The sequence below is a fragment of the Elephantulus edwardii genome, unplaced genomic scaffold (assembly GCF_000299155.1).
Source record: "Elephantulus edwardii isolate Elephantulus edwardi_28Jun2011 unplaced genomic scaffold, EleEdw1.0 scaffold00044, whole genome shotgun sequence".
NCBI classification, from domain to species: domain Eukaryota; kingdom Metazoa; phylum Chordata; class Mammalia; order Macroscelidea; family Macroscelididae; genus Elephantulus; species Elephantulus edwardii.
In genome coordinates, this window is record NW_006399794.1 from 4,663,259 (window position 1) to 4,677,969 (window position 14,711).

The window sequence follows — 14,711 nt, forward strand, 5'->3', positions numbered from 1 at the left end:
GGTGGAGGGATGGCACAAGAGGGGAAGGCCCTCTATGAGGTGGATTGATTCAGTGACTGGGGTAATAGGGATGGGTGTGTCAGAGGCAGTGCAATTAGCACAGGATAGAGCAGGGTTTCGGGCTGTTGTACATAGGGTCGCTATGAGTCGCAAACGACTTGACAGCACATAACAACAACAAACAATATCGTCAAATGAAGGTACTTCATTGAGTGAAAGCTTTACTCCATGATGTTAAGGTAAATTCAGATTTTTCCCTAGTTGGAGTTTGAGTGCATTCCAATGCTAGGGGCTTATCTTCTGACACGATGAGTCAAAATCATACAAAGACCAGACTTAATGGTATGATAGAAACTGGTGGAACTTGCAAGACTGTGGCACTTAGACACTCTTCAATCCAACAATGTCCTAGTGATGTTCATAGGGATTTCAGAGGCTTGTTATTTCATAAGTGATTGAATAGTCTTGCTTCTTTTTTTAATTTTTTTTATTTTATTAGTTTTAATGAACGTTTACAGAGATTTTGGATTTTCATTCATTCATTGTTGCACTATTTTCATAGTCTTGCTTCTTAGTGTGAAAGCTTCATTGAAATCTTTCTACCCTGGGTGACCCTACTGGCATTTGGTATTCCACCATATAATGGTGTAAATGGTATACTGGTGTATTTAACATCACAGCTACACAAAAGCCACCACGGCATGGCAAACTGAGAAGATGAGTGGTAGTTCTAAAATACAAAAATACTATATTAATATAACCACAATAGTGTTAATATTCCTCCAAAATAAAAAAACCAAACCTGAGTATTATCAAATATCTAGTAGTATCATATTTACCTGATTATTCTATTATTATTTTTATGTTTGAACCAAGATCTATGTATTAAAATTTGCTTATATGTGTCTTTTAATCTATAATATAATTTATAATTCCTCTGTTTTACACTTGAAAGTTATTTGTTGAAGAATCAATAATAGTTTGCCATGTTGAATATATCTCAGTATTTTACGTATTGATTCCACATTGTCTGATTAACATATTCATCTGTCCCTATATTTCCTTTAAATTGGTAGCTTGATCTACAAGCCTGGTCAAATTTAGATACCCCCCCCCCAAGTACTTCTTTATTGGTGGTAATAACAGTCTCCAATTTATGACATACTCAGGTTATGATGAATTGTAATTAAAATAGTCTGTTTTATGCATCTTATCATTAATAATATGTATTACATACAATTTGGAAGCATGTAATTTGCTCTGATGTTTGCATTCTCTGATGTACTTGCAGATTGTCAAATATAAAGTTTATAAAGATACTAATGATAAAAATCAGTAATAATAGGGGCAAAGGCATATTCAAATTAACATTAGAACCAGCTTAGAATGGAGACTACAAAATAGAAACAAGTAAGTAAAAGTAGTCTGTGTACATGTGAAGGGGTTTTTAATGTGGTCTTTGTTTATTTGCCACATTTGTGCATATGTCCATTATATAAAATCTGATAATTTTATTCCTCAAGTAGTCTGTTCTTACTAATTTTTATCATTTTGTTCTGCTAGTTTATAGGAGCTCTATATTAAAAATCTGCCATTATAAAGGTAGGTTTGTCTATTTTATGTTTGGAATTTTTTTCTTTTGTTACCAAAACCCTACTACCATCAAGTCAGTTTCAACTTGTAGCAAACCTGTAGGAGAGAGTAGAACCACCCCGTGAAGTTTCCATGGCTTTAAGTCTAAATTGAACAGACTATCTTTCCTGCAGAGTAGCACACGGCTTCAGACCACTGCTATTTTGATTTACAGTCCAGTGCTTAACTTACCACACTAACAAGACATTTCTTGTTGTTATCTTAATTTAAAAGACCAAAAACAAAACCTCAAACTCACTGCCATTGAATCCATTCTGACTCTTAGCAACCCTCCATCAGGCTGTAGGTCTTAACCAGGAAGAGACTGTCTGTTTTTCTCTTGAAGCAGCTGGATTCAAACCACTGAAGTTTCTTTGTCCTTCATTATACTTTTGCAACATAGATTTATCTGGTTTAATATTGCTATTCTTTTTTTTTTAAGATTAAGGATATCAGTTTACAGACTGAGGTACACCTGACCCAAACAATAGTATTTTCAGTTGTTTCAAGTGCGTGTATCAGTTGGACAATGAATAAAGAAAGAGTGAAGCTTCAAATTGATGCCTTTGAATTGTGGTTTTGGTGAAAAGTATTGAATTTCCCATAAACTGTGAACAAACAAATCTATCCTGGGAGAAGTACAACCAGAGTGCTCCTAACTAGCGAGAATGTTGAGACTTTGTCTCACATACTTTGTGCATGTTATTAAGAGCGTCTGTTCCTCAGAGAAAGAAAAATGCTTTCCAATCATACTTGAAAAAACAAACTCAGAAAAAGAAAAAAAAAGACGTTCCTCAATGAAATGGATCTGTGAAATGGCATGTTGATTGCAGAGTATGTAGGTACAGCAGAGATTCTGAAGGACCAGGCAAGGGTTTTGTTCTGATATGTACATAGTATACCTGTGATTCGGAGATGAGTTAACAGCAACTAACAACATTGCATTTTTCCTTCTAGAGGATACCCGATGATGCAGTGATTAAGCCTTTGGCTGCTAACCAGCAAAACAGTGGTTCAAATCCACTTCAAACCTGCTTTAACGATTTACAGCCTTGGGCATCCTATGGAGCAGGATACTTCCTACATAGGATTCTGTCCTATGGTTTCACTGGAAATCAGCTCAGTGATAGTCGTTGGTTTAGACCACCCAAATTAACATATTTTCACATGTTTTTCCAGGCACTGTAGATTTGGAATAAACTGTATGTTTAACACTTGTTTTTCTTACTGTTACTTCCTGATCCCTCTTTCTTTCTGACTTGGCTTTTTGTCACTAAAGTATAACCTTAAAGGGATTCTTCAGCAGGGGTTTGTGAATAGTAAACTTTATGTCTTTGTTTATTTGAATAGGTTTTATTTTGCCCTCATATGTAAATAATTTGTGTTCACTTCATTCAGTAAATAGGCATTGTAGGTTTACAGCCTTTTCTATTTTCCTCCAGCCATTTACAGGTTATTATGCCATTAGCTTCTCTCTATTGTTGCTGTTATAAAAAGCCTGTCAGTACAATTGTTTCCTCATTGTAATCAATCTGTATGCTCTTGTTTTCTTTAAGATTTTTTTCTTTGTCTTTTATTCTGTTATACAATAATGCCATTATGTACTCAGAAATCTATTTTTTGTTTTATTTGGCTTAAAATCCATTGTGTTTCTTCATTCTGAGGATTCATGCCTTTTAATTATGAAAAAATTATTGTCTCCTTAAATATTGCTTTTTGCCAATCCTTTATACTTTTTTCTCTGAAGTTTTGGTTAGACATAATGTTGTTGTTGCTATGTGTCGTTGAGTTGCTTTTGAGTCATAGCGACCCTATGTACAACAGCTCTGAACCCTGCTCTGTCTTGGGCCAATTTCATTGTCTCTGACACACCTACCTACATTACCACAGTCTCTGAGTCAATCCATCTCATCGAGGGTCTTCCTCTCCTGCACTCTCCCTCCATGCTCCCAAGCATGACGTCCCTCTCCAAGGACCAGTCCCTCCTTGCAACATGTCCAAAGTATGTCAGATGAAGCTTCAGAATCCTTGCCTCTATGGAGCACCCCAGCTTCACCCTCTCCAGGATGAACCTGTTTGTTTTCTTAGTGATCTGTGGTAAATTCAGTACTCTTCTCCAGTGCCACAACTCACAGCCAGCAGTTCTTCTCTCATCCTTCATCATTGTCCAGCTCTCTGATGCATAGCTAGTAACTGCAAAGACCATGGTCTGGATCAGGCGCACTTTGTAAATAGATCTTACTTGTTCTATCTTCCATATACAGGAAATTTCTTCTCCATACAGGTTTGTTGTGGGTTGGATTTGTTAGGTTTTTTTTCCCCTCTTTAGAGCAAAGTCACTGGGTTAGCAACTCAACCAAATATGACAAAGTATAGGAAAAGTACTGTTCCCTGAGGAGAAAGACATACTCAAATATAACACCATTGCTGGCCTGATCTTTAGGATAAACACTCAAGGCCCTGTGTTCCCCTGCTTTTCCAGAGATGCAAGGTCTTCTGAAGTTCCCTGTTTAACAAAAACACACACACTGCTGGGCCTTCACACTTGGTTTTATAATGGCAGCTACTCGCTAATTAAATGCTTCCTTAATAAAGATATTTTTGCATAGCAATATCCATAATGTTTCTGCTTCCCTAATACCCAAATCCTCGCAACTGCAGTTTCCCTGAAATTACCAAAGAGGTCTACATGGAGCCTCCTCTCCTGTCCTTATACAGCATCCTTACTCTTCTATCTCTTCTTCTAAATTCTGGAAGTATTTGTGGAGCTGAAGGTTTCATCTGCCTGGAAGCTATGTGATTTCTTCAGGGAGTGATTTGCAGCCTAGTTCTGTGTGTCCTCTTTCTGTCAGTCTCCTAAATGCATTGTAACATTAGATATTTCTTACTATTTTTATCATTTGGCTTTTTCTTTTCCTGAGCTCGTTGTGCTCATCAAAATCTTTTCTTTGTTTATATTTTCTGGACTATTTCTTTTAGACGTGGAGAAGAGGGAAACCAAATTTGTTTCTTCAGATTACTCGAAAATTCTTCCAGTGCCTTTGAATTTCTATTTTTGGGATGTATCTTTTTATATAAAATTAACTCCTAGTGGTGACTTTTATTAAAATGGTTTCTTAGTGATTGTATCCTGAAGAACTAAATTAACCTTCAGAATTCTGCTCATTTCAGTGATTTCTAAGACAGTCAATCCAAAACACACTGCCTTGCCTCATTCAGATTACGTTTTCCCCTTAAAATGGCATTGCTTTGTTTCTGACATCTCAACAGCTCAGTATGTTACCAAAATTGTAATATTTTAAATTGTCTAATATATCACCTTTTATATGTCCTTAATTTTAAAAGATAGTTTACATTTCTACTTAGGATTAAGTTTTTAAAGTAAGTATAAATAGATCTGGTGTGAAAAACAATGTATTCAAACTTTGTAAATAAATCCATATAAAATATTTTTTTAAGAGAGTAAACAAAATAAGTAAGTACTAATAATATGGACAGTACATCCCTTCTAACACTCTCTGTTTTCTTGAAGAATCCTTTAGCATCTGTCCTAGGTATTAGTCTCTTTTCTACAATAGGACATAATTGCTACCAAGATGAAAGTGACCTTTATCTAAGAAATATCTCTCTAATAAGTCTCGGGGCAAGATAGAGAAGAGCATGACTTGCAGAAAACTAGCCAGATCACGAGTTCGTTCCATTTTAACACTGTCCTAACCTAACCTAGGTTCTCTCAGAAGAAAAATTTTCTTCAGAACACTTAACAGTCTACCCTCATTTCTAGCAAGTTTGTTTAACCCAGTCCTAACCCTATTTTTCTTCTCTTAGAAGAAAGATTTTCCTCAGAATACTTAAACAGTCACTTCTTTTTAAACACTGTTGATAGTATTTAAGAAACTGGATGATGTAATCTTATCCAGAATGAGAAAAAAAATCAATTATGCTTTTTCTTCTTGCCAAAAAAGTAAATAGACCAAGTTCTGTGCCATTTGTGTTCCACATCTTTTCTAACATTTATTGATATTGCCATGTGGTCGACTCCATGCTTAAAGAATGATTTATCAGTAGATGTTAAAGTGAATTGAGAAATTTATGTTGTTTATTGTTTCAGTAGTCATTGGAGTTGACCATTCATTGCATTATATAATTGTGTTTTTCAGAGATGATAGTTTATAGATTTTGAGTGAGAATTCTTTCAGCAGATCATAGTACCAAATATATTTATGAATAGGCAATATTGATTTTAGAATAGCTGGCAGCCTATTGGCCACAACTTGTGACAATTTTTTTTTTCCTTTTTGCCTCAGGCAGTACTTACCTACCCTCAGCCCATTGTCTCTAGGACCCCCACTTCCAAAAATCCCTGTGATGTTCTAATATAGACCTTAATCATGTGTGTTACCTGTTCATTTGCTCTCAAACTCTGCATCCTGTTTTCTAGAGCCCTTAATCCTGGCACCCATGCAGTTTAGAACCGCCTACTGCTGCTCTATTATTTAACCCTCCTCTTTAGACTCCCCCATCTCTCACAGTTTTGTGTTAGTGCTGGAAGCATAAAAAACTCATATCCTTTCTCAAGAATAAAAGGAAAGTTGTCAAGTGAAAAAGGCAATGTTTACAGGGAAGCACCGCTGATTCATAGATAAATCTAGATCCCAGTCCTATCTCTGTTTCTGATTTCTAGCGCTCATACCTGTCATCTGTAGAATGGGAATCATAGCTGTGTGAATTCAAAATCAATTTATATATAACTAAATATATAACATGATAACTAAAAATCTGATGACTAAGGAATTTGTGCTTTTATAGAGATAACAACATTGACTAGTATGGCCAAGAGGGAAGGATCCCAAATCTGTAGCTATAACCTTTATGTCTAGCCTTCTAGAAGGTTTTGCTACCTCTAGGGACTATTTTAGATCCTACTTTCCCTATGGTTAATATTGTGGCTATACAGAGAAAAACCAGGAACAGGAAAAATCAGTTAATAGAGCTATATGCAGATACCCAGAAGATAGATTGCGTTTCTTGGGGTGCCAAACTCCAGTCAACATTTCTACATGGCTTTTGGTTGCTATATTATATGACAGATCTTCAGGGACTATCACTTAGATGAGAGGAGAGTATCCCATATTTCTCCCTCAGAGCAGCTGGTGAATTTGAAGCACCTGCTTGTGTGTAACTTGGCAGCACAACTCCTTCCCCCTAGACTAACAAAGCTCTCTTACATTTTATTAGTTTCTTTAAATTTAGAACTGTCACTTCACCATTTTTTGCTTTTCATGACAGATTCATAGGCCAACCTTTGGTAGATTATCCCACATTGTTTTCTATGATAAGATTTGGGTGGATGTTTGTGACAAAACTATTGTATAGGCAATGATATATATACATAGATTTAGATTTAGATTTAGATTTAGATTTCTTTTTGCATCACATGAAAGACAGGTCATCTCACAAAGAATACCATTGTTGATATCAGTGGATCTTGGCAAAAAGTAGAGAATACCAAAAAGTTATTTACTTGTATTTTATTGAGTATACAAAATCATGTAACTGTTTGGATCAAAACAAATTGTATATAACATTGAGAAGAATGGGAATTAATTGTGCTAATAAGACTCATAGACCATGAAGTTGTTGTCAGATCAGGAAAGGTGTATGTCAGGGTTGTATCTTTTCTCCATATCTATTAAATATTTATATGGAGCAAATCATTTGGGAAGGTGGCCCATATGAGAAAAATGTAACATCAGGATTGAAGGGCGATTCCTCAATAACCTGCATTATGGAGATGACATCATTTTGCCTGTAGAAAGTGAAGATTTAAAGCACTTAGTATGGACGATCAAAGACTAAAACTTTGAGCATGGGTTCCCACTCTGTGAAAGGAGCAGGTGGGTCATGAAGACAGCCACGTCTGACTTCTACCCGTTTCACAAAGGAAATGTGCCCATCAGTAATATTAACAACAGCAAGATATAGATAGCTGCTTGGTCATGTTCTTGCACCTCTTTCAGGTTCAGTATTCTTTGTTGATGCACAGACTTTGCTCACATTTGTAGTACTGAGAGTAGGATTTATTAAAGAAGTAAGTTGTAGAGTGGAAGAGGCAAAGAATATCACTCAGTGCAAGTCCAGCTTTTAGTCCAGCAGTTCCAAGGCACAATTACTCAATTAATCCAGGCTCAAATTTCAGTTCAGTAGTCAGATTTTTCTTCCATCATCCTTTTTGCAAGAACATCAAAACTTCTAACTGTGGCCTTTGTCTCAGGACTTCTCTGTTAATACTCTGTTTCTCCACACTAATGCTATATAGTCTCTACTGACTATTGCCAGAGTCTCACCACCAGTGTCTCACTCTCACCAGGATCTTGGTCTGGTCTTGCCCTTTAGTCTTCTTCAAGTCTTGCTGCTCAATGAATGTTACTGCTTGTACAAAGGGTGTTAATTGTGGATCCCAGTAAGGTGAAAATGTTGACAACTTCCATCTTCTTTCTGTCTATCATGATGTTCCCTATTCTCTCAGTGGTGAAGATTTTCATTTTCTTGATGTTGAGATGAAATCCATATTGGCTATAGGCTTTAACCTTTTATAGTAAGCACTTCAAGTCCTACTCACTTTCAGCAAGCAAGGTTGTGCCATCTGCATAAAGAAGGCCGTTGATGATTGTTCGTCCAATTCTGATGTCACATTCTTCTTCATAAAGTTCAGCTTCTTGAATTATTTGCTCAGCACATAGATTGCAGAAGTATGCAGCTCTGAGGCACACTTTTCTTTAATATACATCATGCAGTATTCCCTTGTTCTGTTCAGACCCTTTGGTGTAGGTGTAGGTTTCACTTGAGTACAAACAAGTGTTCTGGGATTCCCATTTTTCTCAATGTTAGCTATGATTTGTTATGATCCACACAATCAAATGTGTTTGCATAAACAATAAAGCACATCCTGCTCGTATTCTTTGTTTTCTGCTAATATTCATCTAATCAACAATTAGATGTACCATGGCCTCTTCTAAATCCAGCTTAAATTTCTAGAAGTTCTCAGTCAATGTACTGTTCTAGCTTTATTTTAATAATCTTCAGCAAGATTTTATGTGCATGTGATATTAATGATATCATTTGATAATGTCCACATTCTGTTAGATCATTTTTTCAGGGAATACAAATAACTATGGTTCTCTTCCAGTTTACCTGGCCAGGCATCTGTCTTGCAGATTTCTTGGCAAAATCTAATGAACATGTTCAAGGGTGCATCTCTTTGGAACATGTCGATTGGTATTCATTCCATCAGTACTTGGGGCCTTATATTTTGCCAATACCTTCAATGCAACTTGAACTTTTTCCTTTATTACCATCAGTTCTTTATCATATGCTACTTTCTGAAATGGTTAAATATAGTTAAAAAATATCCTAAAAAAAAAAGAAAAATATTAGTATGAATTACACAGCACAACTTTTACATCTTTGTAGAGCATATTTAATAAATATATATTTCTCAAATATATTTTTACCTTATTTTTAAAAGAATGTACTTCAAGGGTACTTTTTTTCAAACTGGCCTAATTATACCTTAGTGAATAAGGTAGAAAAGTAAATTTATGCCTTAGTGAATTTGTATTAAAAGTAAAAATCCTACCAGACAAATTATGAATTCTAGATTTTTAATTCCACCTCTTTGTGTTATCCCAACAATGCTCATTTATCTTTGTTTTCTTTAAGGATTGTTCAAGTTTAGAAGAGTACAATATTGCTGCAGCATTACTCCCATTGACCAGTGCTTTCTACAGGGTAAGTTTTATTGATTTACTTTAGGCTTATTGTGTTTTAGATACATTTATTTCGTTTTGATTATTTAAGAATCTTATCATCTTATCATACTTAAGACATATACACATGCTGCATGTTTTATGTAGAATATTGATGTTTTTGTTGTGTACCATTTAGTCAGAATAAACCACTGGACCCTCTGGTAGGTTTTCAAAGGCAGTTAATCTCACGGGAGGAGATTGCTCATCCTTCTCCCGCAGAGCAGCTAGCAGATTTGAACTGCACAGAAATTTGGTTTAGAATGCAAATCATTCCCTCAAATAACACCCTCACTCATTTCACCCTGCTTATTTTCTTTTCTAGCTCTTGAAATTATACTTGATCATTTTATGTGTTTGTTTGTTTCCCCACCTCCAAACAGGACTGAGAACTTGTCAGTTATATTCATTGCTATATCCCAGTGCCCATCAAAAAAAAAAAAGGAGAAGAGTTTCTTGAATGAATAGATTCAATGAGGGCAGAAATTAAATTTATTTGTAATAGTTTCATTTCATTGACAAGTCCTACAAAGCTGAGAATTAATTGAAGTGTTCAGAATTATTTTTTAAATTCTGTTATTACAATTCTTTTATTCATGTCTTTTCGTATATAGACTGGTTCTTTTTTCTTTTTATTCTGATTTATTTACAAGTTTGAATACATTGTTTTTTTACAAAAGCTATTTTCCATTCCCTTCACCCCAACCAGCTATCAAATTGTCAAACCTTATGATTAACACCGTACCCCCCATCCACACCTCTCTTTTTCCACCCTCCCCCTGCCTAGGATCCTCATACTCATTCTACAATAATGATTTTATACAGTATTTGTCCTTGTGGAACTGAGTTAGTTCAGTCAGCATAATGCTCTCCAGTCCCTCCCAACTTAGGTAGTAACTTACAAAACCATTACTCCTGTGTGCTGCATAGTATTCCATTGTATGAATGTACCACAACTTCTCAATCCTTCATTTGTGGTTGGATATCTGGATTGTTTCCATGTTCTTGCAATGGTGAGTAATGCTCCTATGAACACTGGTATACAACTTTTTATTTGAGCCTCAGTTCTCATTTTCTTGGGGTATATTCCAAGCAATGGAATACCTGGGTCATAGGGAATTTCTATGTTCAGCTTTTTGCAGAAGTGCCAAACTGCCTTCTAGAGTGGTTATACCATTGTACAATCCTACCAACAATGTAAGAGTTCCTATCTCACCTCATCCTCTCCAACATTTATTGCTTGCTGTCCTTTTAAACTTTGCCATTGCTACTAGAGTGAAATAGTATCTTATTGTGGTTTTGATTTGCATCTCTCTTTTTGTGAGTGATTTGGAGCATTTGTTCATGTGTGCTGGCCATTTTCTATTTATTCTCTCTCCTGTGAGTGACCTGTAAGGAATTAGATAACCACATTCTAAACAATGCATTTCTATGTTCTTCTGAAATGTGTAATAGGAAACAACCTATGGCAGCCAGGCTCGTTTGCTCTTCAGCATCATGAGCAGGAAGACTGCAACTTCAAGGAAATGGTAATGAATGACTCTTGGTTGAAGCCACTAAATACTTACTGGATTCTGAGTCAGGAGAGTTTATTATTCCTAGATTTGTCTAGTGGGTCTTGTGATGATACCAGATGAATTCTTCAAATAGAATTCTAGCCATAAAGTAGTCATGCCCGTAGATGCTGACAATATTCTCTTTTTCTTTGTTTCTCCCTAATAGTATTGGTCAAATCCACTGTTGATTCTGCACCTAACTGATAGTTATTTCTAAGGCTAGGTTTGTTGTTTCATTTAATCTAGTTCAGATGATCTATCCAAAGCCTCTGGGTTCTCCATGATTAGGAGTTCTTTCTCTACTGCTAAGTCTCTGCTCATCCCAGTTTGTTCCTGCTTCTCATCTCGTCTTCTAAAACAAAAATTAGAGTTTATGAGGTTCTTACTTCTGAGAACTGATAAACCAGATGACAGGGGCTCAGGAAACAAAACTCTAAAGTGCTTAATAAGTGAATTCCAAGTTTAGATACTGCAAACAACTGACTGGATTTTTGGTATCTTCTTCTGGTGTTCCCTCTCCAGCATAGACCCAGATACAGGACCACTCCAATTTTCACTCATCCCATACATACTATCCTTAGTCTCTGAACTCCTTAGTTCTTTATCTCATTCCCCTGCTAGCATGGAGAACACTGTTAGATTAATAAGCCAGACTCTCCTGAGTCCTAAGCCACCGAGGAAATCTCGCTCTGTTTCAGAAAACTAGGTCCTTCATATGGGCATTTGTTAAAGAAAATAGCATTTTAAATTTTTCAAACTTTAAGAAACTTTAAATTTGGTAATTAGGTGAAATAAGTAATAAAGTTAAGGTCTGTTCTCAACTCTTCTTCCAAGATGGACCCACTCCCATCTTCTGAGAGTCTTTCTCTTAAAACTACTTTTCTCTTAAAACTTTGACGCCAGGGGCAGCTGGCTTCTCCCCCAGCGCTGCTTCCGACGCCAGTGGCTTCAGCCCAGGCTACTCCCCTGCTTGGTCTCCCACACCGGGCTCCCCTGGTTCCCCAGGCCCCTCGAGCCCGTACATTCCCTCACTAGGTGGTGCCATGTCTCCTAGCTATTTGCCCACATCTCCTGCCTATGAGCCACGGTCTCCAGGGGGCTGTATGCCCCAGAGTCCCTCATACTCCCCCACTTCACCTTCCTACTCCCCCACTTCTCCATCCTACTCTCCGACTAGTCCCAACTATAGCCCCACATCACCCAGCTACTCGCTGACTTCTCCCAGTTACTCACCAACCTCCCCCAGCTACTCTCCAACTTCTCCAAATTACTCGCCGACCTCCCCAAGCTACTCGCCGACCTCCCCCAGCTACTCCCCAACCTCAGCTAGCTACTCTCCAACTTCTCCCAGCTATTCTCCAACATCTCCCAGCTACTCCCCAACATCCCCCAGCTACTCTCCAACATCCCCCAGCTATTCTCCTACTTCTCCCAGCTACTCCCCAACATCTCCAAGTTACTCACCTACATCTCCAAGCTATTCCCCAACTTCCCCGAGTTACTCGCCCACCAGCCCTAACTACTCTCCGACCAGTCCCAACTATACCCTGATGTCACCCAGCTACAGCCCAACATCACCTAGCTACTCACCTACTAGTCGCAACTATACACCAACCAGCCCTAACTACAGCCCCACCTCCCCAAGCTATTCTCCAACTTCACCCATCTACTCCCCGACCTCACCCAGCTATTCCCCTTCAAGCCCACGGTACACCCCCCAATCTCCAACCTATACTCCGAGCTTGCCCAGCTACAGCCCGAGCTCACCCAGCTACAGCCCCACTTTGCCGAAGTATATACCCCAACCAGTCCTTCCTACAGCCCCAGCTCACCAGAGTACACCCCGACCTCACCAAAGTACTCACCTACCAGCCCCAAGTATTCGCCTACCGCTCCCAAGTACTCTCCTACCAGCCCCACCTATTCCCCAACCACCCCGAAGTACTCGCCCACTTCTCCCACTTACTCACCCACCTCTCCAGTTTACACCCCAACCTCTCCCAAATACTCACCTACTAGTCCCACTTACTCACCCACCTCCCCCAAGTACTCCCCCACCAGCCCCACCTACTCACCCACCTCCCCTAAAGGCTCCACCTACTCACCCACCTCCCCAGGCTACTCGCCTACCAGTCCCACCTACAGCCTCACCAGCCCAGCCATCAGCCCAGATGACAGTGATGAGGAGAGCTGAGGGCCGCCCGGGCCCAGCCCCAGCGGCCTAGGCAGGAGGGCCCTCTGGCCATTCTGTCCTCTTTCCTCCCTGATAATGTGGTGACCAGCTTGGCCCTTTTGTATATAATGCCTGTGATATACTCCCCATTGACACCTTGGTTCCACTTTCAGTGGGTTTTTGTCTTACTTTCTCAATGTGCTTTCTCACTTGCCTAGTGGATTTGTCCTTCCTGCCCCATCCTCCCCAGAGCTATCCCCATGTTGAGGATCCTTTCTTGCCTGTGGCTTGATTAGGGTGGCAAAGGATATTTGAACTTCTTAGGGGTGTCCGCTCTGGGTCAATACATCGGATCGTCCAAGACAACGAAGCTATAAAGCTGCCTTTTGTCTGTTATTTTATTATTTGAAGTTTAAATAAAGTTTACTAATTTTGACCAAGAAAAAAAAAACAAAACAACTTTGCTCTGTATTTGACTATCAAAAATTAAATTAATAAAGATAGATAAAATTGAAGTAGAAATACAGTTGCTTAAATAAGCCAAGTCACTTATGATCAACATTTTTTTAAGTTGAATAATTTTATATTGTTTATTTGTGAAGGTTTTACCATGATAGCAAAACTATCATAGAAAATACTTTATTACCAAGCTCTGGTGGCCTAGTGGCAAGAAGCTGCGCTGCAATCCCAGGGGTGCATGGTTCAAAGCCACCAGATGCTCTGCTGAAGAAGGAGGAACAATTTCCTCCTGTACCAGTCAGATCTAATTTGATGGTACACACACACAAATAAGAAAATAAAATAAAATTTTAAAAAAAAAGAAAATACTTTATTAAAGGGACCAGACTTGCATAATCGTGGAAGTTGGGAAGAGGTTTATGAAACACTGTTGATTTTATGTCTGCTTGTGGACCTGAAGTTGTTGTGGGCATTAGGAACAAAGGTCAGGGAAGAACAAGGACAAAGGATCCTTGGATATCTGGATATCTGTGACTTCCTCCAGCTTTGACCATGCAGTTACCTGCAGAGGTACTTTTGGCCTGAGAGCTACTCCGATGCCTGGTGCTGTACTGAGAGATGTTAAGAGATACAACAGGCACTGGAGGAATTGTGGGCTCCATCCTTTCCCACACTAACAAACAAACCATCAGATCATGGGAATGTGTGTGATCTAGTGCACCGCCTAGTACCTGGACTGACCATCAGAGTGTGCTGCTCATGCTTTGTTTCAGATCTCAGCCTAATTTCTCTTCTGTTCAACTTAGCCTCTAACATGGTGACTGCAGCAATGGGCTGTTTCTTGTATAACTGAGATTGTAAGGATGGCACAGGATTTGGAAAGAATTCAATCTTATACAGAGTTTATTTAACCTAACCCCAACAACCTGAAAGCACACAGGGGAGAGAATTCCAAGAAATAGAGTTCCAGCTTAGTTTAATTTATATAATATAAAAATACCACATAGTGTTTTTAATTTTGTGAAGTTTTTCTTTGTGTGTGATAAGTTAACAAGTGTGTTTAAATGCTATGCTGTTTATTAT

The 14,711-nt window shown here is 38.3% G+C and overlaps 1 protein-coding gene across 1 annotated transcript in view; it reads left to right on the plus strand.

Moving 5' to 3' along the window:
* Nucleotides 1-14,711, plus strand: part of SBF2 (SET binding factor 2) — a 510,367-nt gene that overhangs the window by 351,564 nt on the left and 144,092 nt on the right. Inside the window, exon 17 of the mRNA XM_006885420.1 lies at nt 9,355-9,423. Coding sequence (XP_006885482.1) covers nt 9,355-9,423 — 69 coding nt within the window. The remainder of the gene's footprint in view (nt 1-9,354; nt 9,424-14,711) is intronic.